Source organism: Hyperoodon ampullatus, assembly GCF_949752795.1.
Source record: "Hyperoodon ampullatus genome assembly, chromosome: 9".
In the NCBI taxonomy this organism is placed as follows: domain Eukaryota; kingdom Metazoa; phylum Chordata; class Mammalia; order Artiodactyla; family Ziphiidae; genus Hyperoodon; species Hyperoodon ampullatus.
This window is the reverse complement of record NC_136922.1, coordinates 80533461-80561310: the sequence shown is the minus strand read 5'-3', so window position 1 is coordinate 80561310 and position 27850 is coordinate 80533461. Positions and strand designations below refer to the sequence as shown.

The 27850-nt window shown below is 39.7% G+C and overlaps 2 protein-coding genes across 7 annotated transcripts in view; one reads left to right on the top strand and one right to left on the bottom strand.

Annotated features, from left to right (window-relative positions):
• Positions 1-12477, top strand: part of AASS (aminoadipate-semialdehyde synthase) — a 48750-nt gene extending 36273 nt beyond the window's left edge. The window contains exons 18-23 of the mRNA XM_079711944.1: positions 668-835; positions 6701-6796; positions 8936-9051; positions 9716-9804; positions 10339-10515; positions 12199-12477. Of these exons, the coding sequence (XP_079568070.1) occupies positions 668-835; positions 6701-6796; positions 8936-9051; positions 9716-9804; positions 10339-10515; positions 12199-12317 (765 nt within the window). The 3' untranslated portion in view covers positions 12318-12477. The remainder of the gene's footprint in view (positions 1-667; positions 836-6700; positions 6797-8935; positions 9052-9715; positions 9805-10338; positions 10516-12198) is intronic.
• Positions 12478-22077: 9600 nt separating this feature from the next.
• PTPRZ1 (protein tyrosine phosphatase receptor type Z1) overlaps positions 22078-27850 on the bottom strand; it is a gene marked incomplete at both ends in the record, with an annotated part of 166958 nt that continues 161185 nt past the window's right edge. For all 6 annotated transcript variants that reach the window (XM_079710934.1, XM_079710935.1, XM_079710936.1 and 3 more), the window contains 5 exons: positions 22078-22218; positions 23814-23949; positions 24967-25109; positions 26924-27070; positions 27522-27650. In XM_079710934.1, the coding sequence (XP_079567060.1) occupies positions 22078-22218; positions 23814-23949; positions 24967-25109; positions 26924-27070; positions 27522-27650 (696 nt within the window). The remainder of the gene's footprint in view (positions 22219-23813; positions 23950-24966; positions 25110-26923; positions 27071-27521; positions 27651-27850) is intronic.

Sequence of the window (27850 nt, the reverse complement as noted above, 5' to 3'; positions counted from 1 at the left end):
GTCCAGGCTGTGAGCACTTTATTGTTGCTCTAGTGCAGCTCCTGGGTCTTGGTAGACATTAAGTAAAAGTTTGTTCAATGAACAAAGGATGGCACGGAGGCAGGAGTTGAATCTTATTCATCACTGTCCTTATTCCCAGGTGTGATCCTGGCACACACATAGCAGGTGGTCCGTAAATGCTAGCTGTGTGAATGGATGTGCAAGACTGGTGCCTGATGTAGCTAGCATTCAAGAAGGGGGAAGGGAGTGAAGAGAAAGAACAGTGAGAATATGGCCATTGCTGTTTGAGCACAGAAGCCACTTTGAGTATCTGTTGCTTATAGCATATTGTTTATTTAAAAACAAAACAAAACTCTCCTGAGACATAATCCAGTGCCATCTCATCCAGGGGCAAGGAAAAATCAGAAACAAGATCTGAGTAAAAAACGAAATGCTTTAAATCAGATTTTAAAGCTTGGGAGAACAATGGCCTTGTGAATTATGATATTAGTAAAACAGCTTGAAGAATATGGGATGTTGATTAGCATAGTTTCATTAAAAATTTTTTTTCAAATCCCCTATTGCTTTCTTGTAAAATCTGGATTTCTTTCTTATGAAAATAATGCAGGTAAATCCAAAGAGGAATACACTGTCTTAACCCCATGTGTGCCTTTTCAATATTCCTCAGGTTGTGAATGTGGTAGGGGGTGTCTCCTTTCTGGATTCGGTTACTCCTATGGATTATTTCCCCGGATTAAATTTGGAAAGTTATCCTAACAGAGACAGTACCAAATATGCTGAGATTTATGGCATTCCATATGCTCACACTTTATTACGGGGGACGCTGAGGTACAAGGTAAGTGGCTCTATTTGAGATGATCATGTTGCCTGTTTTGATATAAGTGATGTGAACACTTAATTTTTCTTCATAATTGAAATAATTAAGATGATAAACCATACTGGCACCCCTATGCTTACTATTTACAATAACCAAGATAAGGAAGCAAGCTAAGTGCCCATCAATAGACGAATGGATAAAGAAGATGTGGTGTATACATACACACACACACGCAGTGGAATATCACTCAGTTGTAAAAAAGAATGAATTCTTGTCATCTGCAACAACATGGATGGAACTGGAGGGTGTTATGCTAAATGAAATAAGTCATAGAAAGACAAATACCATATGATTTCACTTATATGTGGAATTTAAAAACAATAAATGAACAAATGTTAAAAAAAAAAAAACCAAAGTCATAGATACACAGAATAAACAGGTAGCTTCCAGAGGGAAGGGGAAATAGGTGAGGGCTATTAAGAGGTACAAATTTCCAGTTACAAAATGAATGAGTCAGGTATGAAATGTACATGTCACAGGTATGAAATGTAGTCAATAATAATGTAGTATCGTTGTATGGTGACAGATGGTAATTGACTCATCATGGTGATCATTTTGTAATGTATAAAAAACAAACAAAAAAAAACAAACCAGACTGGCATCTTTTTTCTCAGGGCTCTTTCTTTCTTTTTTTTACTCTATATGTAACTATTTTACTTAAAAATTGGTTTTTTTTTAACATCTTTATTGGAGTATAATTGCTTTACAATGGCGTGTTAGTTTCTGTTTTATAACAAAGTGAATCAGCTATACATATACATATATCCCCATATCCTCTCCCTCTTGCGTCTCCCTCCCACCCTCCCTATCCCACTGCTCTACGTGGTCACAGAGCCCCGAGCTGCTCTCCCTTCAGGGCTCTTTTGATTGACTGTTTCACGAGACAACTCAAAGTGGCTGGGGCAAAAAGGAAATTTTTGACTCATGAGAAGGGGGGACAGGTGAAGGGTCAGCTTCAGGTGTACTGAGGTTTGAGGGTTGTGACCTCACTGGCACGTAGTAGTTTCTCTTCACCTCTCAGCTCTTCCTTCAAGCACTGGCTGAGTCCCCTGTTTCACAGGGATGGCAAGATGGTGGCAGCCTCTTAGGTTCAAATCCAGTGAGAAAGAAAAAGTACTTCTTCACAGCCAGAAGTACAGTTTTTGTCTCATTAGCCCCTGAGGTCAGTGCAATAAAAGGTGCCAGTCAGCTTTGGCCCCTGTTTTATGTCCCCAGTGCTGACTTTCCCAAGTGAATCTGAAATGTTTTTACCACAAAATGGGGTGTAGCTACTAGGATCATAAATACGAATGTCCAGTACACATTTTAAAAAATTGTTTTATTTTTTAATGTGAGAAACCTCCTTGAATCACAAACCAGGTCATGTTTTGTAAAACAGTGTCAGTCCCCATACATAATATTTGCTGGTGTCTTCAAATTTGGCATTAGAGAAATGAATGCCTCCTAAGCTATGTGTAAAGAAAACATTGGTATATTTTTTAAAGGCTATTTTTGAACAACATTACTTGTGTAAATGAGAATCTTTCATACTAGTTGATCTGGGTTCTAAATAAAATAAGTCCTTTATACTCCTGGACACCAGGGAACGGCAGTGAACATAATGTAAGATTTGCAGTGAGTGAATCTGAATAGTTCATAGGATAAATGAGTAGTATAATGGGGAATCTCCTTATATTCTCTTCTCCTCAAAAACTCATAGAAGTGCAGTTCCTTGTTCTTGTCGCCAAGGGAAAGCATGAAAATTATCTCCCCCACCAACTCTTTTTGGTGCAAGAAGCACCAGAGAAGCAGGGGATGGATTTCTGCCAATGGGGTCTGGGGAGGAGGTATGCTTTTAACCACAAGAGGCGGATAGGTAGTAGGGGGATATAAAAGACCCCCTAAAATAAGGCTCCTGCTACTGTGGGAGCTCCATCATTCCAAGTGCAAAGTCCTTACATGGGTCAACGAGAGGCTTGTTGAGAGAATTTCAGATCTGGAATGAAACTTCAGAGGTCCTCTGGTACAGTGATATCATTCTGCAGAAGAGGAAACTAGGGCTTAAGTGAAGTGACCTACATCAATTATTACTAAAGCAAATTGTCTTTAAGTTTCTCTTGTTGGTATCTTTTTTGTTTGAACGACAAAGTTTTTGGTGTTCAATTTTGTCATTTGGAGCATTTCTGCACTTTGGAAAATATCATAGCTGTTCTCGAAGCCTGAGGGTTCAAAAAATGCAACGCAACATTTCCAAGCCAAATACCATCACATGCTAACAATGAGCACTGTGAACATGGCAACTCATCTCCCTGTTCCGGGCCTTTTCCAACCATCATTCAGAATAAAGAACTAGGAAGGATAAATTACCACATAATCATAATCTATAAAAATACTGGCCTAGAGCACACTAAAAAACTCTCAATAAATAAATATTGGGCAGTTGTTATGAAAGTCAGTAAAGATGTACTCTTTTTCAAATTTTTTATTTATTTATTTATTTTTATACAGCAGGTTCCTATTAGTTTTCTATTTTATACATATTGAAATGTCAGTCTCAATCTCTCAGTTCATCCCCCCTAACCCCCCGCTTTTCCCCCTTGGTGTCCATACGTTTGTTCTCTACATCTGTGTCCCTATTTCTGCCTTGCAAACCAGTTTATCTGTACCATTTTTCTAGATTCCACATATATGCGTTAATACACGATATTTGTTTTTCTCTTTCTGACTTACTTCACTCTGTATGACAGTCTCCAGGTCCATCCACATCTCTACAAATGACCCAATTTTGTTCCTTTTTATGGCTGAGTTATATTCCATTGTATATACATACCACATCTTCTTTATCCATTCATCTGTCAATGGGCATTTAGGTTGCTTCCATGACCTGGCTGTTGTAAACAGTGCTGCAATGAACATTGGGGTGCATATGTCTTTTCTCTGGGTATATGCCCAGGAGTGGGATTGCTGGGTCATATGGTAATTCTATTTTTAGTTTTAGTAAAGATGTACTCTTCAGAAATCATGTCCATACTTGCAAGGCTGCTTTTTACAAACCACACAGAGCCCAACAGATGACAAAGGTTCCGGTTAGGATACAATTTGATAGAAAAATGACTCTTAACGTGACATTTCTACAAAGGAATACAACTAATGTTGAGTTGCTCATGTCTCAGTTTCAAAGGCAATACTTAAAGAGATCCAAAATGTTTTTAGCCATGGCAGCATCATTGAAATGAGTGTTCAGGTCCTAAGGTAACCCCTCTTGAAAGGGACAACATGCATTAGGGTGTATTAGTTCTGGAATTTTTCCCTTGTAAACCAACTCTACTGCTTTGTAGTCAGGCCTCAGAGGTATCTGTACATGGCACTTCTTGAGGAGTGAAGCTATCCCTGCGACCAATTCTGTTCCTCTTCCATGTCTGGTGATTCAGGAAGTTCAGGGGCCCGATATCTGATACAGAGGGTACTTGGGATTTCAGTCTGGCCACACACTTTCCTCAGAACACAGGTTTGTTCTCAGGATGACTTCTAGCAAGCGATTCTGGTTTCCGGTCTGGTTGAAAAAAGTGAAAATTGAATGTCTGTGCCCAGTTCTTTTTTTTATTTTTCGCGGTACGTGGGCCTCTCACTGTTGTGGCCTCTCCCATTGCGGAGCACAGGCTCCGGACGCACAGGTTCAGCGGCCATGGCTCACGGGCCCAGCCGCTCCGCGGCATGTGGGATCTTCCCGGACCGGGGCACAAACCCGTGTCCCCTGCATTGGCAGGCGGACTCTCAACCACTGCGCCACCAGGGAAGCCCCAGGATCTTTCTTAATTCCTCTCCTTGACTCTCCTCCCCGACATCTACGTGAGTTCCCCTCCTTGTGCGCCCATAGCTCGGCATTTACCTCTTTCGTAGCACCTATGACAGCCCAGTGTATCGTAGTCCTCAGGGGTCGTGGTTTTGCTCACTATGTGCCAGGCCTTATTTGTTGGACTTATCTGACCCTTCTCCTGGACTGTAGTTTCTTCATGAGTAGGGACTGCATTTTTCGTCTCTATGGCCTCAGCCCTTAGCACAAGTCTCACACATGGCAGCAGTTTGCTAAGTACTTACTGATAAATGAATACACATAATAAATTCATTTCTAGAGGTCACCATAAAATTATTTCTGAGATGAAGAAATAGCTGAGAAATGTCTCCGTATTTGAGATGTTGGAAGAAGGGATCCCCAGCATTCATCAGATCCTAGAAGCAGGCTCGGGATATTGCTTTTTTGCTTCTCCTCTTGGAAGTATATTTACATTGGGTTAGAGCAAATGAATTTTAATTCTATAATTAGGAACGTTGAACAGTTTGAATAATACAGCCGTTCAGACATGTGAGAATTCACACATTAAATTGTGAAATATCCAATGGCAACAGGAACTATTTTATATCTTAATAATTTTACTGCTTCCTGAAATAATCTCCTGCCCATCTTCTCTTCTTCTCCTTCTTCTTCTTCTTCTCCTCCCCCCACCTGCTGTCTCTCAATTGCAGTGGCTATAAGGCTCCTTATTTTGGCTTTCCCATTCCCCCCTCCCTCCCGGCCCCCAACGTGATTTGCTCACAGGAGAACATACATTATGATCTTCCTTCACTTCATCTTCATTCAGAATCTATTCATCCAGTCATCTGTTCTCTTTCAGCATATTGGAATGATGGATAATGGGGTGAGGACATGGGGATGAAGGACACACATACACGTACTTTCTATGCCTGCAGTTCAGCAGCTGAATAGACAATTAATTACAGTTTGTGTTAAGTGCCACCATAGAGGTATGTACAAGATGCTACAGGAATACAGAGGAGAAGGGAGTGCCCACTCACCTAGGGAGCTCAGTATGTGTGCTGAGCTTTGTCTTAAGAGAAAAGTAAACATTTCATAGATGAGAAAGAGGGGTTACCACGTTCCAAGCATGGGAGCAGCATGCACCGAGCCCCAGGTCTCTGGAAGAGCACAGCAGCTTGTTTGGAGGATGGTGAGTGGTGGAGAGGATGATTAGTGAGTCAGGCTGGAGGGGTTTATTGGGGTGGGTTCTACATAACGTGCCAAGAACCTCGGCCTGTCCTGTAGAGAATGAAGGACACGTGAGGAATTTTGATCAGAGTGATGGCGTTTTAGAAATACCTCTCTAATGCCTGCCTTTTCCCCTTGCTCCTTATATACGTTAGGATAATGGCTTTAATCTGTAGAATGGATTATCTTCATTGGGAGATATTCTTTTTTTTTTTTTTTTTGTGGTACGCGGGCCTCTCACTGTTGTGGTCTCTCCCGTTGCGGAGCACAGGCTCCGGACGCGCAGGCTCAGCGGCCATGGCTCACGGGCCCAGCCGCTCCGCGGCATGTGGGATCCTCCCAGACCGGGGCACGAACCCGTGTCCCCTGCATCGGCAGGCGGACTCTCAACCACTGCGCCACCAGGGAAGCCCCCCATTGGGAGATATTCTTACAAGCTCCTTCCATTATAAGAGAGAGAACAACTATTCTATTAAATACAATTCTGCTGACCTGAGCATGTAACACAAGATGAAATTTTCCCTTACGCTGTCAGAAAACACCACTCACATGTTACCCAGAAACAAAAGTAAAGACCCAAGTTTTGCAAGGGCTCTTGTGTAAACCAGTGGAATTGTTGTGACACTACTGATGTTGGTTTGAACCCGAGGGTGGCTGCATCAATACTAGCGATACAAATGGCTATTTTTAGCCTGTTTTCTAAATGAATTACAAAAAGAGATCCTTATTTTCAAAAAATTAAAAAAATTTTTTTCTTTGAAGACAAACATTTATATATGGCTTAATAACTCTTGTTCCAGGGATATGCCAAAGCCCTGAATGGATTTGTAAAACTGGGTCTTATAAACAGAGATGCATTTCCTGCCCTTCGACCTGAGGCCAATCCGCTCACCTGGGTGAGTGACTCCGGAATTATACATTGTCTGCTGCTCTTCAGAAATGCCTTCTGAAATGGTCAGGTTTGAACGTGGGTTTGGACCAGCAAAGAACCCATTCTGTGGTTTATGTGCAGGAAGTTAAGTCCTAGCCCCAAAGCCCCCCCTTTCCAAACTTCATTTTTTGGGGAGCATGGAGAGGACATGGAGGCTGACTCTCGGGGCCTGTTTCCTGCAGCAGCTTCTGCCACGTGATTGTTCCCTCAGCCCTGAGCAGAGATGGGCTTGCTCTCTGCATTTTGCTCTGCGCTCTGCCGGTTGTCTAAGTGGTGGCCCCATGACAGGAGTTAAGCTTGGGCCTCCTGAAACTGAGAAAGCAGGAGAGCTCCTGGTGGTATCGCAGAACTAGATTCCCAACGCCCGAATTCCATTCGTTCTTTTATTTGACCATGTGTAACCATGCATAATCTGAGTTTCTAATTACTGAGTTTATGCCCATATCTGTGTTGTATTAAAATCTAGAGCTTCCACTAACTGCCAGGAATTAACTTGTTACCAGCTGGTCATTCAACTTAAATTAATGTGCCCATAGTCCAATAGAAATGCTAGAAATTTATCACAAAGAGAAAAGAATCAATACTGCTAATCCCATTAACTGTCCCAAAGAAACTTGGATCTTGGGTATTCTGGTTAGCCAGTTGCTTTTTTTAAAAAAAAATTATTTATTTATTTATTTATTTATTTATTTTTGGCTGTGTTGGGTCTTCATTTCTGTGCGAGGGCTTTCTCCAGTTGCGGCGAGCGGGAGCCACTCTTAATTGCGGTGCGCGGGCCTCTCACTGTCGCGGACTCTCTTTTTGCGGAGCACAGGCTCCAGACGCGCAGGCTCAGTAGTTGTGGCTCACGGGCCTAGTTGCTCCGCGGCATGTGGGATCTTCCCAGACCAGGGCTCGAACCCGTGTCCCCTGCATTGGCAGGCAGATTTTCAACCACTGAGCCACCAGGGAAGCCAGCTAGTTGCTTTTAAATTCAGTTCTTTTGTGTATCTGAGAGTCTTTTCAATCTAAGTTTCAGATTTCATAAATTTACTTGTTGGACAGGAGTGAATAAATATCCATGGTGAATCTGATATTGAGGCAGGTTGGTGCAGGCATTCTTGGGGCTGGTCCCCTTGTCTTGGTAGCTACAGTCTAGAACAAGGGCTGGCAAACTTTTTTTGGGGTAAAAGGCCAGATTGTAAATTCTTTAGGCTTTTATGGGTCATGTGGTCTCTGTCAGGCTACTCAGTTCAGACTGCTCATAAACAAATGAACATGGCTGTGTTCCAGTAAAACTTTTTATTTACAAAACCAGGTGGTGAGCTCAATCTGGCCTGTGAACTAGTTTGTTGATCCTTAATCTAGAGCATAACAATTTCCTTGGGAGCCTGGAAAAAGTCTTGTTTAGAAATTAGGAAAAACTATGACCACTGTTTAAGTGCTCGTCCTTTGAGATTTTATTATCTGCACAATCTTCCTCATTTCTTGAACCTACAAAAGAACTCTAGTTGCTACTAGCAACCACAACAATAAACCCCTTTCACTCTATCCTGGCCACAATTGACTTCTGGACGATGAGGGATAATGAGGGATAAGGTGATGGAGAGGACCTGCAAAGGTAGTCAATGTGATGGTAAATATGGTATCACCTTTTTGGTATTGATTTGGTGTCATGACTCTTTTATTGCTGAAATATCATTCTGAAATACCCATTTATTGATGTGTGGGTGTGCAGATGTGTGTATGCACATGTGTGTGCCACAATTTACTATTTCTAATTATTTCTAATTCAAAATTTGAGGTTCTTTTGCGGTCCAATGTCTTTTTTTTTTTTTTTTTTTGTGGTACGCGGGCCTCTCACTGTTGTGGCCTCTCCCGTTGCGGAGCACAGGCTCCGGATGCACAGGCTCAGCAGCCATGGCTCACGGGCCCAGCCGCTCCGCGGCATATGGGATCCTCCCAGACCGGGGCACGAACCCGTATCCCCTGCATCGGCAGGCGGACTCTCAACCACTGCGCCACCAGGGAGGCCCTGCGGTCCAATGTCTTAATAGGATAATTTCTCAACTCATTTTTTATTTTATTTGGAACTTAGAATTTGTATCTTTGTCTTTCTAACCAGAAAGAACTCCTCTGTGATCTAGTGGGAGTTTCACCCTCCTCCAAGTGTGATGTGCTTAAGGAAGCTGTCTTTAAGAAACTAGAAGGAGACAATACCCAGATGGAGGCTGTTGAATGGTAGGTACCCACCAGTCAACCTAGAGCAAAATACTGGCTCAATGATTACTTAGTGCTTTCTAGTCAAAGAAAAGTCAAGATAGAAGCAAACATTTTACATTGTCTTTGATTAATTTGCTGCTCTAATGTTGGCCTGTTGTAGAGAGATTACCACGTACCATGTTCATGTGGAGATAAAAAGTAGGTAAAGCGAGAAATTCAATGGCAATTATAACTTGGGAAATACTTATTTTTGAGCAGCTTCACTACTCAGTCCCTGAGAAAGGTGGGATATTTTTTCTCTCCTGTAGGACATTCTCCCAGTCTTCCTTTAACTACTTTAAAGCACTTATTCATGTGGCTGTGGCTCATGCTGCTGGTATCCTTCATGTGGGAGAACTAACCTGTAAATTAATCTCATGAAAAGCTTTGCAACAGTGTGTACTTACAATGCATCAGGTCTAGCTCCAGGCAACACTCCTGGGAGAGTCTGGGGATGATTCTAAAGGTTAAAACATTACTCTCATTATTATTATTTTACAATAACTTGAGAGTCCTATAACTTGAACTGTCATCTTGTGATTCTGCCCTTTCAAGATAAAATCCAGTGAGCGTTCCCTTCTGCTTCCCAACTGAGCATATGTATAGGACTTGAACTAATGCAGCCGTCTCTCGTGCTTCTCAGGTTGGGCTTACTTGGGGATGAACAAGTCCCTCGGGCAGAGTCTCTCGTGGATGCACTCTCCAAGCATTTGGCCATGAAGCTTTCCTATGGTAGGCCGTGGGCTATTGGCTAAACATCCCAGCAGAGGAATCATAAGAACCAGTGAATTAGACTGAAGGGCGGGAGCCACGCAGTGGGAATGGGGAAAGAACACTTGGACTATTTTTCCAGAGGGGAGAATAAGAGAACTATTCAGTAAGAGTGAACTTGGGTAATATGGCAAAGGAAAAAATCATTAGTTTTACTTTTAATTTTTGACACATTAAGGAAATGCTGAAGGAGCATTTTGGGGAGGAGCAGGGATGGCCTCTACAGCAGTACCCTCGTGTCTGTAACCAGGTTATAGTGATACCCACCTAGACAGAGGAACCTGGTTAGAGTTATCATTTCCTTGAATTTTTAATTTGGTCTTTGGGCTAAAAAGCAGTATACATAATTGTTTAAGGATATACATAATGGGAAGGGAAACGAAAGCAGCAGGGCAGGCGCAGGGGGATGAAGTACGATACTGGAGTTGTAATGATAGTGACTTTTTTTTTTTTTTTGATAGTGATGTTTTAAACTGTATGTTTATTTATTTTAAGGCCCTGGAGAGAAAGATATGATTGTGATGAGAGACAACTTTGGAATCAGACATCCTTCAGGACATTTAGAAAATAAAACTGTTGATCTTGTGGTTTACGGGGATGTCAATGGTTTTTCAGCTATGGCTAAAACTGTGGGGTTACCCACTGCTATGGCAGCCAAGATGTTACTTGATGGTAAGTTCTTTCATTGGGGGACCAAGGTTGTCTCCATATTATCTCCAAGTCATCCAGGGCCTGGATATCAAATAATTAGTCTTGAGTATGACACTGGCTTTCACTAAAAGTGGGCCAGTTCAGAAGATCTAAGGGCTGGCTGACTGAGAGATCACCTTGTGATGAGTAAAAAACCTTGGCTTCGGAGTTAGACCTGATTTCTGTCCCAGCTCAGTCGCAAGATGACTGAGTGATGGGGTGCAAGTTCTTAGCATCTCTGAGTCAGAGTTCCTTCATCTTTAAAGTGGGGATTGTCATGACTAATTCATAGGGTTGTTGTGACACTAAAGTGAAATAATACATAAAGCTCCTACCACATAGAGGGGTCCACAGGGAATGTTAACTGCCTTCTTTTCTTTCCTTATTTTTTTGTATTTTGGGGGTAACACTGAAATAGCAGCGAGTATTCATTTCCAGATCTTCAAAAATATAGGCCACATTTTATTAATCCTCATGTCTCAACATACTATCAATACTAAATATATATTTTGAACTAAATGAATTCAAATTTCAACTCTCCACTCTCCCCTTAAGATGATGTTTGCATTCAATAAGCATTATGTCTGAATATGACGCCCCATTTGGCCCCTGTGAAGGTGTGAGGGGAATAAAAAACACCAAAACATATAAATGGGAAATAATGGGGAAAAAATCTACAGTATCATATTAGCTAATATCAAATTAAACCACCTAGGGCTTCCCTGGTGGTGCAGTGGTTGAGAGTCCGCCTGCCGATGCAAGGGACACAGGTTCGTGCCCCGGTCCGGGAAGATCCCACATGCCACGGAGCGGCTGGGCCCATGAGCCATGGCTGCTGAGCCTGCGCGTCCGGAGCCTGTGCTCCGCAACGGGAGAGGCCGCAACAGTGAGAGGCCCGCGAACCGCAAAAAAAAAAAAAAAAATTAAACCGCCTACTTAGTTATTGAGGAACCAGAGTGAAGAAGTGATGAGGGATGAGGGCATCATAGTCTTTAAGGAAAGTGCCCAGACTTACTCTTTCAGCCACCCTAACAGATGCCAGTGCCCAAATAACCAGATTGCTTTTAATTTCATTCTGTTGGTGTTATGCTTTTTAAAAACTGACATCAGCAAATAAAGCAGACCAGTTAGATTGACTTTACTTTCTTACTAGACTTTATTCTCTGATTTGGTAGTTAATGCAGTTAAGTGTATAAATTCAGAATCTGTCCCTAACTCCAGCTGTGCTTTCAATTAACTGCTTTTTCTTACAGTGTTGATTAAGTAATAATTTTTAAAAAAAATATTTACGTATTTATTTTGGCTGCACCGGGTCTTAGTTGTGGCACACGGGATCTTCATTGCGGCATGTGGGCTCTTAGTCGTGGAATGTGGACTTCTTAGTTGCAACATGCGAACTACTAGTTGCGGCACACATGTGGGATCTAGCTCCCCGATTGAACCCAGGTCCCCTGAATGGGGAACGTGGAGTCTTACCCACTGGACCACCAGGAAAGTCCCAAAGTAATAATTTAGTAGGGGACATTTAAGCTGCTATTTTGAAAAATCCCTAGGCCTCCAACAATTTGTTGACTCAAAGTTTATTGCTGTATTGAGACTCTTGCTGTAGAAGTTAACCTTTCATACCACCTTTAAAATGGTAACTACAAATTTATTTTCTTCTAGGTGAAATTAAAGCTAAAGGCCTGATGGGGCCCTTTTCAAAGGAGATCTATGGACCAATATTGGAGCGAATTAAAGCAGAAGGCATTATGTATACTACACAGAGCACAATCAAACCATAATTGAGAATTATATTTTGTTTTTATCTTCCCAGCCAACACAGCTCTGAACTTTTATGCAACAACATGCTTGCTAATGTGATATTTTAAAACATAACGCATGATATGTTTTGATTAAGTGAATACAATGATGTTTTTGAAATATAAATCTCTATTTTAATATGAAAACATTTGGAACAAGAGATGCCGGTAATTACCAGGGAACTTTAATAATTCAATCATGTATTTTTTCATGTGTATGTAAAAATGATAATGATTATAGTACTTGTTAATTTATTATGCAACTTTTTCTTACAAGAATATATTTTCTGATAATTAGCAGATGAAGTTTTATCTTTTTAGTAAGAAAAAAATTTCTTCATGCAGCTTTATTTTTCTTTTGCTCTTATTTTTCAAACTGATTCAGTTGGATGCTTTTAGATTACCAAAGCTTTGCAATAATACTATTTTATGCCTTTTTGTAAAATTATGATCCATTTAGAAAGTGACATTTCTTATAGCTTTCTTTTAATGTTTGGAAAAGGACATAGGTAAGACTAAATCAAAATCCACGTGATCACCTCATTAGGCACAGGAAAAGCATTAACAAATCCAACACACTTTTATGATAAGAAACACTCAACAAACTAGGAATAGAAGGGAATTCTTCAACCTGATAAAGGGCATCTACGAAAAAACCATAGCTAGTATAGTTAATGATGAAAGACTGAAGGATTCCCCCCTAAAATCAGAAACAAGATGAGGATGTATACTCTTGCCATTTCTATTCAACTTATACTGGAGGGTATAGCTGGGCAATTAGGCAAGGAAATGAAATAAAAGACATCCAGATTAGAAAGGAAGGTGTAAAACTACCTCTAATGTTATACAAAGAAAATTCAAAAGAATACTCTAAGAAAACATTAGAACTAATACATGAGTTCAGCAAAGTTGCATGATACAGGATTAATATTCAAAAATTGATTGTATTTGTATACAATATCAATGAATGAAGCAAAAGTAATATTAAGAAAACAATTCTAAGAAAAAGTGTAAAATAGGAATAGATTGAGAGTCCAGAAATAACTCGTATTCACAGTCAATTGACTTTTGAAAAAGATGCTAGGACAATTCAATTGAGAAAAATAATCTTTTCATCAAATTATGCTGAAACAACTGGATATCCACATACAAAAGAATAAAGTTGGACTCCCTACCTCACAACACATATAAAAATTATCTCAAAATGGACCAAATAGCTAAATATGAGAGCAAACACTATAAAACTTTTAGATGAAATCATAGGTGTAAATCTTTATGACCTTGGATTAGGCAGTGCTTTCTTAAATGACACCAAAAGCACAAGCAGTGAAAGAAAAAAAAATAGATAAATTGTGTATCATCATGATTAAGAATTTCTGTGCTTCCAAGAATACCTCAAGAAGGCAAAAGACAACCCACAGAACGAGAGAAAATGTTTGCAAATCATATACCAAGTGAGAGAAGAACTTGTACTTAGAATAGGTAAAGAACTACTATATTCAAGAAAAAGTCAAAGAGCCCAATTAAAAAAAACGGACTAAGGATCGGAATTAACTGTTCTCCAAAGAAGGCATACAAAAGGCCAATAAGCACATGAAAAGATGCCTAACATACATTAGCTATCAGGGAAATACAAATCAAACCTACAATGAGATACCACTTCAAAGTCACCAGGATAGCTACTGTGAAAAAATAATAACAAGTGCTGGTGAAGATGTGGAGAAATTGGAACCCTCATAAACTGCAGGTGGAAATATAAAATGGTACAACTGCTTGGAAAAACAGTTTGGCAGTTCCTCAAATAGTTAAACATAGAGTTACCATATGATCCAGTAATTCCACTCTTTGGTATTAGAGAAATGAAAATATGTCCACGCAACAACTTGTAAACAGATGTTCATAGCAGCGTTATTCATAACAGCCAGAAATTAAAACAAGTCAACTGCCCATCAAATAATAAATGAATAAACAAAATGTGGCATATCCATACAATGGAATAATATTTGGCAATTAAAAAGAGATTAAGTACAGATACTTGCTACAACATGGATAAACATTAAGTGAAAGAAGCCAGGCATGAAAAGCCACATATTGTATGATTTCATTTGTTTGAAATGTCTAGAATAGTCAAATCTCTATATGGAGAAAGTAGATTAGTGGTTGCCTAGGGCTGGGGGGTTTGGGGGCAAGTGGGAGTGACTGCTAATGAGATTGGGGGTTTTGGGGGGAGATGAAAATGTAGAGTTGATTGTGGTAATGGAGGTGCAACTCTGTGAATATACTAAAAATCACTGAATTGTGCACTTTGTGTGAATTGCATGCTGTGTGAAGTATGTATCAAGATGTACAAATAAAACTTTTTTTCCCCTTGGAGGAAAGAAATGTTTCTCTTTAGGGATATAAATTAAACTTTCTGAGGGACTGTGCTCATATTCTGGCATATGAAACTAATTCTGCCATCGAAATAAGCAGGTATTATATGTGGGACATATGGCAGTTGAGAAAGCATCTATGCTTTTGGAAAAGGATCAAAGTTGATTACGACCTTGTCCCACCTGCCAAAAATATCAATAATGGAGATCAATTAATAAGTAAAGACATAACTGTTATGAAAGTTTTTTGTTTTTTCTTTTTAACCACAACATTGATTTTAACATAATCAATTAGGAAATAACACTTGTGTTGCATTGATTCCACCCCCAGTCTGGATGAGCACCCAGATGGCATGGGAACTAGGGAACTAGCACCTTGGGTGGGAGGAGGAACCCACTGAGATAATATAATAACTAGTTTGGGCTTTAACTGAGTGATAAAGGGGGTATGATTGAAGGGGGGGTGTCTAACGTTAGTGCTAGAAAAGGAAATGTCAGTAAGCTTGAGTAAAGATATATAGAGTGAAACACTGCATTGGCTCTCAGTAACAAGTTTTCTACCAGAAATTCCAATAGTAAAGGTGGTGGTGGTAGGATCTGGGTATGGATGGGTAGATTATACTGTACTTAGAAGCATATAGCCCCTGAGCCACAGTTTGTGAATCCCTGGTCTAACCATTTTGGTAGACTTAATGCTCACATCTTCCAGGTCTTTCTGACTTTTCTGGCTTCCTCCAGATAATACTGATATTTATATTTCCAGCTTTCCTCATCCTAGACTCATGAGACAGAAGTTTCTCTGAGAAGTAGTGTGATTAGTCCTACAACATACTAGCTGTTTCCTTTTCCATAAACTGAGGACGACAGTAACTCACAGCATGGTTATAAAATTTCTGAGAGAATGTAAGAGAAAAGCCTGATACCTACTAGATGTTCAAAAACACTAGTTTTTGTTTCTGCGATAACTCTTTTGCAATAACATTTTTGTTTGAAGTTTATGTTAAAGATAATGCAATTTTACCTTTGAGGTTTTTTCGATCTTTTGGATACATTTGGAAGACTCCTCAGGAGCCATGCTTCTCAAACAAGCCATTGAGATATCTGCTCCATAAGGAGAATTGTAAAGTGACTGTAGAGAAGAAAGGGCCAAAATTATCATCCGGCCAGGCTTCTGACTTTACAGAAGAGAAAATATGCCCCACAAAGTTAAATGAAGTGAATAAGAAGTGTTCTGGTTACTCTCACGGTGGAACCAGCTACCTCAAAATGTAATGGCTGGCCTTCCCTGGTGGTGCAGTGGTTAAGAACCCACCTGCCAATTCAGGGGACACGGGTTCGAGCCCTGGCCCAGGAAGATCCCACATGCCGTGGAGCAACTAAGCCCGTGAGCCACAACTACTGAGCCCACGTGCCTGGAGCTGGTGCTCCGCAACAAAAGCAGCCACCGCAGTGAGAAGCCCGCGCACCACAACAAAGTGTAGCCCTCACTTGCTGCAACGAAGACCCAATGCAGCCAAAAATAAAATAAACAAAATAAATAAATTTTTAAAAATGTAATGGCTTAAAACAACAGTTATCTATTTGTCTGTCACACTGCAATTTGGGCATGGCTCAGTGGGAACAGCTTGTCTGTGCCCCCCCGCCCCCAGTCTCACCTGTCTGGGAGATGGAGGATCCACTTAAAGACAGCTTGTTCCCATTTTTGCAAGTTGGTTCTAGCTCAGCTGGGGCAGTGGACCAGGACCTTGGTTTCTTTCCACATGTATCTTCCATGTGTGGGTTAGTCAAAGGATAGTGGTGCTCTTCTAAGAGTGAACATCCAAGGGAACCAGGCAGATGCTGTGTTGCCTTTTATGACTTAACCTCAGAAATCACGTAGCATCACTTTCATTGTAGTCACAAGCCCATCAAGATTCAAGGCAAGGGACCATAGATCCACCTCTCACTGGGATGAGTTTCAACGAGTCACATGTGGGCTGAAAGCTATTGTTGAGCTATTTTTGGAAAATACAATCTGCCACAGGAAGGCACCCCAGAAGGAGAGTGGCATGTAGGTGGATTCTGTGAATATACAGTAAATGACCCCAGTTATGAATGTTTCCTCATTGGCCTTAGTTATTTTCTAACCATTTCATTTTTTTTCTCCAGGTGGTTCTTTGAACATTTTTATGTATCCTGTGAGAGTAGAACTAGACACATTGTATAAACAAAATGTGGAATGTTTTTCATTTACTCTCTAAAAAGCCCAAGAAATGTGCTTTTAACTTCCCGAGTCCTTTAAAACACTTACCTGAAGTAAAAGTGCTGTAAGAGACTTCTCTAATAGTTTTCATTAGGAACCTTAATGCTATAGTGTTCAATACATACCTTCATTAAACAAGTTAGCAGCAAGGAAAAAGTTACTTGCATCGGTTCATCTCTCATGTGGATAATTCAGAAATAAAGCAACTCCCCTAGGATTGAAGCAAGATAATAGGAATCTGAGAAAGTCATGTCCAAAGCTTCAGAGGAAAGGATTACAAGTTAGCATATTCGGGTAGTTTTTCAAAGGTCAGGCTGTGTGTCTTGAGCTGCTTAGAATGTGTCCCAGGTGACAGGCTGATTAAGAGTTTGTTGTTGTGTACGTAACAAGAAGTTTCAATCTCACACACAGTTTTTCTTACTCCCACTTCCAAATTTATTTTTTCTTTTAAAAAATGATTACCTTAAGAAACTTGTTAACTTTAATGCCAAGGATGTCCAGCTTTTTTTTTATATATATAAATTTATTTATTTATTTTTAAAATTTTTGGCTGCGTTGGGTCTTTGTTGCTGCACGCAGGCTTTCTCTAGTTGTGGCGAGCGGGGGCCACTCTTCGTTGCAGTGCCCGGGCTTCTCACTGTGGTGGCTTCTCTTGTTGCAGAGCACAGGCTCTAGGCGCGCGGGCTCAGTAGTTGTGGTCCACGGGCTTGCTTAGTTGCTTCGCGGCATGTGGGATCTTCCCAGACCAGGGCTCGAACCCATATCCCCTGTTTTGGCAGGCGGATTCTTAACCACTGCGCCAACAGGGAAGTCCTGGATGTCCAGATTTTTAAAACCAGGGCAGTGTGTTTCATTTATATGCCTTAACATTTAATACCACCTACTCTAACACACCAATATTGTACTAATGAGGAGGAAACCTCTAACATACAAGAATATTTGCAATTAGCCAGTGAGTGGATGATAATCAATCATGATTTATAATAATAAAAGTGTTTTTATTTTGACAAATGTGTATATTTTTCCCACTTTCCCTAAAAAGTTCATTTTAATTCAATAAATACTTAGTATTTCTGATTCTATGTGCTATTTATGAATGGAATTCAATTCTAAGAAACTAAAATGTATCTGCTTATAAAGGGTTCTTATTTTCTAAGTTTTGTCTATTAAAGTCATTTTGGATGCTAACAAATTAGGGGCTTTCAGATGAGAAATGTGAAAATTAAGTAAGAGTCCTATGGTGTAATATTGAGTAGAACATGCACATATTAAACATTTGTATTAATTTGATATGAAGAAGCAGCTGCCATAAATTCTCAGGTAGTATCAGACTGAGAACTATGATGGACTATATATAGTTCCAGTGCATTTAGCTAAATAGATGGATCATGCTCATCTTTAATATCTCTCTGCAGATTGCAAAACTGCTCTATGTGATTTAATATTGGAGATAAAGTCAGTAGAGAACACCATTTCTCAACTGGGCTAATTTACAAAGGTGCTACAGAAAAAGAAAATGGGTCAAAATTGATACACTTATTGTATGTTGAGGAACACTACCTATAGAGTGTCGGCTTTCCCAGGATCATTAAAAAGCATTTTTGTCCTAGGTAAAACAAAACAAAACATAACAACCCCAATTCATTTATTAATTCACTCCTTATTCATTCATTTATCTAAAATGTAGTGAGTGTTTTTAATGTGCCCAGTCCTGTTCTAGGTGTGGAAATGCAGAGGTTTACAAGAGCCAAAGTTCCTCTCCTCAGGGAGCTTATATACTAATGGGGGGAGGGGGGACAGAAAACAAATATAGAATATGTGTCAGGAAGCGAAATGGGCTCCGGAGAAGAAGCAGGGTAAAGAGACGGGAGGGCCTGGGGTGAGGGGCTTGCAGAGAGGAGGCCTGACATTCGGCTTGCACACACGGGACACTGAGCCAGCTCAAGTCCCTTCCAATGATCAGTGCTAAATATTTTGAAGATCTTCTTTAGGAGGAGGGGGCTGCTGTTTCCAACAAGCCGACTGGGGAATGCTGCTCAAAGAGATGTTTGAGCAGAAGCCTGAACCCAGGAGTGGAGCCCTAAGACTCCAGTACCTGAGCAGTGGGAGTGTAAACTGTACAACTCTTGGAAAGCCAAAGAGTATTAAGACACATAAAAATATTCATACAATCTTCTCAGCAACTGGCACTTACAGGAATTGGTACTAAGGAAACATCCTAAATATGGTAAAAGTCTTTTACATGAAGAAATGTTTATCATAGTTTTGTAGTTTAGGAAGAATTTGAAAAGAGCCTAAACAGCTGACATCACGAAAGTGATCACAAGAGCCCCGGTACATCATGAGGGCAAGTTCCGCCACCCTGGTACTCCCGACATGCTGTGCTGTATGATTCTTCCTTGCGAGGGCTGTCCTGTGCATTTCGGAATGTTCAGCTGCATTTCTAGCTTCTGCCCAGTAAGTGCCAGCAGCACATCCCCTTCAGATGCAAAAACCAAAAATGTCTCCAGACACTGGGGCGCAATACTATCCCTGTTTGAAAACCACTATACAAGATAGAATATTATACAGTAACAATGATAGGTTTATAAATTATGTGTAATAAAAATGCTTATGTAACAACATGAAAGGCAGCATAAAGATATATTCATAACAAGGCCACAATTATGTAATAAAACAATGTGTGGATAAAAGCAGTGAATGCAATAAAACTATATGAAATTTTGGTAAAGGATGTAAATAATTGGGTAAGACTTATGAGGCTTACTTATGAGGCTTCATTTATTTTCACTTCTCGTAATTGATTATTGTCTCAGAGTTAAGCTTCATAAGATGAGGAAAGATTGCTGTATCTGACAGGATTGTCTTTTTTATTGGTTTTGGGGTATTTTTATTAGAATTTGTCTATAAAATACTTGATTATCATACCTGCACTTGCAACATTATTTTCTCTTGGAAGAGACTCTACAAGGCACCTCACTAATAAAAAAAACCATGAAGGAAAAAAAATTCTATATCCCTTCAAAGGCCATTTGTTCCTGGGACAAAGGCAAATGGAAAAATAGAAAAAATAATTGTGACATGGACTCCTCGTTCAGATTAGACTTTGTGGGTTATGGGGAAACAAAACTGTAAAACAAGAGGACTAAGAGACAAGGCTAGAAAAGCAACCAAGGAATCAAAATTAACCTTCTGGCCTTCCTCCGTGGGAGGGTGAGAAAGAAGCATGTTAATTTTTTTATACCCTGTAGGTCAGTACTTACGAATATTTTGTGATTTGTGACACTATTTGTTGGAATTTTTTTCTATTTTATAACTCTTCATGACTATTGCTTTAAAAGGAAAGCTAAAAAAGTAGAAACTTATAAATTTTGGTTCTATTTTAAGGATTTGGTGAAATTTTCCTGATATTGCTTGAGGAAACTGGAGGCTCTCTGAATTGTTGTTGCTAAGGACCAGTGGTTCTCAAACTTTAACTTGCATTAGATTGCTGAGTTCCAACCTCAGAGTTTCCGATATTTTAGATCTGGGATGGAAATCCAGGATTTGCATTGCTAACAAGTTCCTGGGTTTTTCTGATGCTGCTGGTCTGGAAACCATACTCTGAGAACCACTGGTTTCAACAAAACTTTTCCTGGCCTCCCGCTTTAGGCACTGACCTGGGCATTTTTGGGGACTGGTGCCCCCTTTGCGGGCAGTGCTCTAAAACACTCCTGGCTGAGGCAGGGGACTGCTTCCAGTATCAGAGCAGGCTTGTTACCCATGATTCCCTGTTTTCCTGCCCCTCACCTCCACATAGCTCTTAAACCCTGACAATAGGATTGTCACCTAGGACTTACCTTTTTCCACTCTGGGAGTTAGGACCTCCTGGTCCTTGTCCATTCACCCACTTGGCTCCCAAACCAGCTTAGCTTCTCCCTGGCTGGCAAACCTGCCTGCTTCTAACTCCCAGCTTGGTTCTAAACCAGTTTCCCAACACTTCTTGGTACATCATGCCCTCAGCTTCTGAGTAACATCTTCATTGCTCCCCTAAACCAAAGGAAATACATAATGGTTCTGTTTATTAAGTAGTTGGATCCAAATAATTTAATAGTAGTAATTGTGTAGTGTCAGTACACATTGCTGTGTTGTCCTCAAAAATCTTCAATTTTGTGAATTTCCTGTGTGCCTTAAGGCACAGTTTGGGAATCAGCTCTATACACTGTCCCATCCCATCAACCTTCTTTCACGTCCATAATCTCAGAGGGAACACATCTACAATTTTCTGCTACACATGCCTCAGCACTCCACAAGCAAACACAAATTGATGGCAATATTTATATTTATTTTTGCAATGCCTTGGATAAAAACCATTTAAACAATGTCAGGTAAGGTGTTATTCTCATAAAAACATCTTCTTTCAAAACAAATGTATTTTTATTTTCCATAAAAGTTAAAATTACATGCTAAAACAGAGTTAATCACAACACAAAACAGTATCAGAAGACTCACAGAGTAAGACTAGATGATGAGCTGCAACATTAAACTAAACAATTACACAGAACTAGAAAACTGACTCAGTAGTAAAATATAAAAATCTACAATTATAAATATAAATTTGGTCCATGGAGATGCTAGAGCAGTATTTACAGTAAGTATCAGATTATTTCTACTTTAGGTGAATACTGTGGTTGTAAAATGTTGAATATCATAGGGAACAGAGTGTTTTATTTACAGTATACTATATTAAAAGTTATATTTCTAGCAAATCTGATGATTGCTACAAATACAGCTAAAAATTTGACACTAAAAACAAACATGTTTTCTGTAGTTGGGAATTCCTAATATTTATAAATTGAAATTCTCTGTTAAAATCAATATGAAAAAAAAAATACCACAATTCCATTCTTAGAAATACGGTCAATTTCAATCATTTTAGTTTAAACACAATAAGTGAATCACAAGAAGTTTTGCAAAAAGGCACACATTGTTAATGATGTAAACTTGGCAGCAGAATCCTACGCCATGATAGTTACTGTCAGGTGATGTGAAGTAAACAGATAACAGAAGAACTGGACCAATTTTCCTGTCTAACTTTAGAAAGAGGAAAGCAATGCCCAGATGTGGACGCTTCTCACCCTTTTCCATGTTAAACTAAAGACTCTAAGCTCTCGGCTATATTTCCATCAGGCAACGCTGCGCCATTACTGTCCAGAGAGGTGGACGGATTCTCTTCCTGCCTCGTGCTCACAAGGCTGAGGACTGCTTTGTAGAGAAACTGATACTGCTCCTGGGGAACAGAGAATGGGAGGTCAGAAACAGAAAGCTCGCTGAAGACATACGTTTGTAAAAAGAAGCAAGGTGTTTAGTCACCCTTTGCCACTGTCATAGAAAGGCATTGTGTTCAGGGCTCTGTTATAATCAGCAGAGGTACACCATCCATATTAATGTCTCTTTCTGATTACATTTAAAGTGGCTCTATAATTAGCCAACATTCATTGACCTAGAACACTGGCCCACTACATTTGCCAATGGGAAACACTCCATTCTTATTCATTTACTTCATGGCATCAGAAGGTGATGTGATAAGGTTCTGATACTGATTTATCAACTTGTGTGTAAACCCTTTGGCACTAGGCTCCTGTAACCCACTAAGTGACTCATTTTCCTTTCGCCTTTGGTTACAAAATCTGTTGGGTTTGTCTATTTATGAAGAGGTCTCAGGACTGCACTGTCCGCCCAGGAACTCATGAGGAATGCAGGCCTTTCACAAGACCCACTGTTTACCAAGTATCCTTCACACTCTACCAGCCCAACGGGTCTTATGTCCTGCTTGGTGAGAAGGAGACTGTGTGCCTGTGTACCCTGCTGTGGTCTCACGGTAGAGACACACAGAAGAACAAAGGAGTTGTTCTCTTACAGATGCCACCTTGGGGATGGTGAGGTGGGGGAAGGTAGTTGCAAAGAACATGAGCAAGTGGCTGGCTCCATAGTAGAAAATCATTAGGACCACACGTCTCATTAAATGCATTTGTAAAACTTGGGTATAAGTTTAGTCCGCCGAAAGCAATTTCATACAAGACAAGCTTGATACAACTCAACTCTCCTGAATGAGACTTTCAATAGGGGCTCCTCTGAAGTGCATGTGCACAAGGGTTACCTTACTCTCTGGCCAGCTGGTCTGGGCTAGAGCTTTGAAAATGGACTCTTTATAAGGCCCTTACACATACCCAGACTAGGAAGCTGGAAGTGAGCCTATGACTTCTGCATCCACCTAAGCTTCTCCCACTGGGGCATTTGCACAAAGTTCCCTATTGTCTTTCTAGTTCTTGTTTCTATAATAAAAAAAACTTCCAAATTATTCTCAGAGTTGAGACTTATTTTTCCAGATGTGCTATGCTCTTTCTTGACTGTACGAGTGTCTCTCTCTCTCTCTTTTTAAAACTATCCCCAGAATTAGCTACTTCTTAAGTTCAGAAAACGAATTTGGCTTGAGAAAAAGGTGAGCAGCTGAAGTCTATCTTCTGACTCTTCTTTGAGGCTATGTAGAATCCTAACCCCCGGGAAAATAACTATTTTTTTGTTGGATAAATCAGATTAATTGGTGCTTCTACTGAGGATATTTTTCAGAATTACAATAAGTCTTGCAAAAAGGTACACAATGAAATTTTAAAATTTTGATCCATCAATTTTCTGGAAAATAAACTTTAGATGTTCATTGCTCCAGTTCTATGGATTGCAAACTGAACATAATTCAGCTTGAAAACTACATGCTCATATTATCAATGTGATCTTTTTTGATACAGGACAAAACGATTTTGGTAGCCTCTAGAAAGTAACTTGCGCTCTAATGAGAAAAGTTTGGTTCGCTGCTTTATTACTTACAACGTCAGCAAAGACTCCTGGCCTCATCAAATTGATCATCTTGGCTACCTGGTAAACATCCATTGAATTCTCTTTTTCTAGTTGGTGCATAAGGGTTGTCAGAGCACAGAAAGTTCCTGCTGTCACTCCTCCATGCCTGGAAACAAATGGAAGGGACAAAGACTCTGTTCAGGTGCATCAAATGTTCACATTTGAAACCCACAGAGCACATGGCCTTGATAATTTTGCAGTAAGAACATTGAAATTTTTAATAAATTGTCTCATTACTTTATAGTGCATGGAACTGTGGTTTACTTCGAATCACTGGGGAGTGTTCATGATATTAGTAATGAGATACTTTATAGAAGTTCAATATTTGGTGATACATTTCTTTTTTTTTTTTTTTTTTTTTTGCTGTATGCGGGCCTCTCACTGTTGTGGCCTCTCCCATTGCGGAGCACAGGCTCCGGACGCGCAGGCTCAACGGCCATGGCTCACGGGCCCAGCCGCTCCGCAGCATGTGGGATCTTCCCGGACCGGGGCACGAACCCGTGTCCCCTGCATCGGCAGGCGGACTCTCAACCACTGCGCCACCAGGGAAGCCCCATTTCTTATTTTTATACTATGGAAGGGGTTGGCAGTAAATCAAAATGATCTGACTGAGGTTATAATATATATTATGTAATATTATCATATGCATCATATATAATATGTATTGATATATAACATAATTCCAACATATGCATTTTTATTTGTTCATAACTGAAACTTGGAAAGATCTATTGGATAAAAATTCCTATTTCTGGTAAATAAAAAATATATCAGTTTTACTCCTATCCCAGGAAGCCAACGGCTGAGAGATGCCTCGCTGGTTAGCACCTGAAAATTCAGGTGCTAAAACACGGACTCATCACACAAAGTGTTCTCAGTGTAGAATGCAACAGCAGATGCTTGTGATCATGCACACATTTCCTGCCTTCAACAGGAGCTCTCAGAGAAGCGGAAAAAAACCCCAAAACTATTCTGCGTTAATCCTGTCCATGAGAAGCAGATAATCCACCCTGGCTGAACAATTCACGATTGGTCCAAAGTATTAGGTTAGTACAAAGACAACAGAAATATACATACACACAGAGGATGTCAGGTGTGAATTGATTTAAAATGTGGAACTTACTCATCATGAACAATCATGGGTCCATCCCTGGTGGCAGCTTCTTCTTTGATAATACTTATAAGTTCAAAAGTTTTACTAATGGGGCTATCTGGATTTGGCCATTTGGGACACTGAAAATGCCGCACTTCAAGTACGTAATCATCCTATAAGAAGAGATAAAAATTGCTGTTTTAGAAAGTGTCATATTGGTTGGTGAGTAGATGAATTGAGGAAAGTCAGGAATTATAGGAAGGCAATAAAACCAAAAACACGCTGAGTGAGCAGCAGTAGTTGCAGCCTGTCCTCCATCATGGAAGGGAGAAACTGCCGCGACACCACATTTGCCATGTACAGAGGTGATCTCTTTTTTATTCAAAAATAAACCTTGGGGCTTCCCTGGTGGCGCAGTGGTTGAGAGTCCGCCTACCGATGCAGGGGACGCGGGTTCGTGCCCCGGTCCGCGAAGATCCCACATGTCGCGGAGCGGCTGGGCCCGTGAGCCATGGCCGCTGAGCCTGCGCGTCTGGAGCCTGTGCTCCACAATGGAAGAGGCCACGACAGTGAGAGGCCCGCGTACCGCAAAAAAACAAAACAAAACCTTGTTTATGGGCTTATCTTGCCAATCAAATCATGAACAAAGATGTATCTGTGCCGGTAAATTTAAACTTACAAAAAGAAATCTTCAGTTTTAAAATTAGTTTTAAAAATAGCATAGACTTTTTCCTCTAAAAATTGTGAATCACTATATCATACACCTGTAACATATAATATTGTACATCAACTATACTTAAATTTAAAAAAAGAAAAAAGAAAAAAATAGCATTGACTTCTTCAAATACCAGCATTACTCAGGTTTAACTAAGGGAAGAATAAGATTGCTTGACACGGTGTGGGAAATGCTGGTAAGGAGGTTGGAGACATGGTTTCCACTCCAGGCTCAGTTCTGATCCTTGCTTATTAAGTGACCAAACCAGGTTGTGTGACTTTAAATCTCTTAAACCTCTGATCCCCAGTTTCCCAAAGTGGCTTATACATATATAGAAATTTGAACTGGTATTGTTGATCTATAAATGATACTGGAACAGTGGTTATTCACACAAAAATAATAAAATTGGACCCTTGACTCACAAAATATAACACATCAGTTTCAGGCAGAACTATAAAACATTTAGAAAACAATGTATTTGCATTATCAATTTTATAAGTTTTGGTCAAATATTCTAGCGAATACTCAATCTTCTCATGTATCCTATATGTTTTACCAGTTTCAGAATTAGGGTAAAGTGAAACATTTAAACCATCTAAAACATGATTTATTTTTTTTCTGTTTGAGAAAGGCCTCTGAATTTCACATGCTTTACTCATCATTATTAGCATCTTTCAGTCTTTCACAGGAGCTATGAAATAATTTATGAACTGTGCTGTAATCATAGAAACAGTTATTGCCAAAGAATTCCAATTGGTGCCTTGTAGATAATCAGGAGTCTAGTAAAACAACACTAGTTCATTGCACTGCATGTTTTCAAAGCAGTTCTTCACTTAACAACCCTCTGTACATCAATAGAGAGCAGTAAGCTTTTTTTGGTAGGTAATATTTTTCCCATTTTATTTAGGAGAATACAAGGTAAGGACTTGCCTTAAAACATGAGAATTAGGATTAATGAAATTAGCTTTTTACTCTGTTTATTTTCAACTTAACTTCTATCAGCAACTGCTTTGGAGTAAAAGAGAAATCTTTGACTTCCTGTGTGTGTAGAAGTCAGGGATGGTGGAGTTTAGTGATGGCTAATTGTTTAATGATTCTATAAGATTTTGAAAATGAAAATGACAAGTAAGGTAAAATTTATTATTTGGGTAATCTGTCTCAGTTTGTAAGAAATCAGATTCCTTCTTTTTATTTCTAGGAGAGAGTCTTAAATTGGCATATATTTAACATGTGCTTAAGATGAAAAGTTTGTCATTTAAACTATGTCCATACCTGGGTAGCTTCTAAGATAAAATCTTGCATTATAAGTTTTTCTTCGTTAGACAGACATTTGTGTTCTTCAGCCATAAGAGTGACCTTAAAACTCTCACAATTTATAGGCTCATCCTTATTTGGCCAGTAAACAAATTCATCTTCTGCCTGGAGGATTAAAAACCAAAGAAGATTCTAGATTTTAATAAAATGTTTAAGTCAGACTGTGAAACGAAGTTAACTGGTTGCCATAGACAATTCAACTCAAATTTTTCTTTGAATCTCAAAATTTACTCTTAAAACATCCTAACAAGTTTTATTTTAAAAAATGTAAATAGAAACATATGGACTGACTTCCTTCATGATTGCAATTCTAATTTCCTTAAGCAGCGTAATAAATACTTAAGTTAATTTCAGCCTACTTTTATTTAAAACTGTCATTCAACAATTTCAGACCTGGGATATTGCATCCAAACCAAGTCCAATAATAGACAAGGTGCAACTTCAATGTTAGTTTATTGGTTGAAAAAAATACATTCTTTGTATGCTAGACCTCTGGTGGTTGTGTCTTGAAACCTACCTTGTAAAGAACATGCCAAAAATGACCTGAGGGACTTACCATGTTTTGACCATCTGGAAGCATAACGACCAGCTGGGCGTTATGGTCCCATATCATCCTCCAGAAATCCTTGATGGTATGGAGAAGGGGATGTTGGGTGATGATGAATTCACTACTCTGATAATAACCCTACAAAACCAAAGAGAAGATAGAAAGAGCCTTGGCATATGGCTTTAAACATTCAAAAAACATTTATAGGCTAATGGTTACTGTCTTTTTATTTGTAGATTGTGTCTATAAATAATAATGTGATTATTATAGCCAATGTTACAGACCCCTCCTATACGCCAGGTACAGCACTTTCTTCCTTTAGTCCTCACAGTAGTACT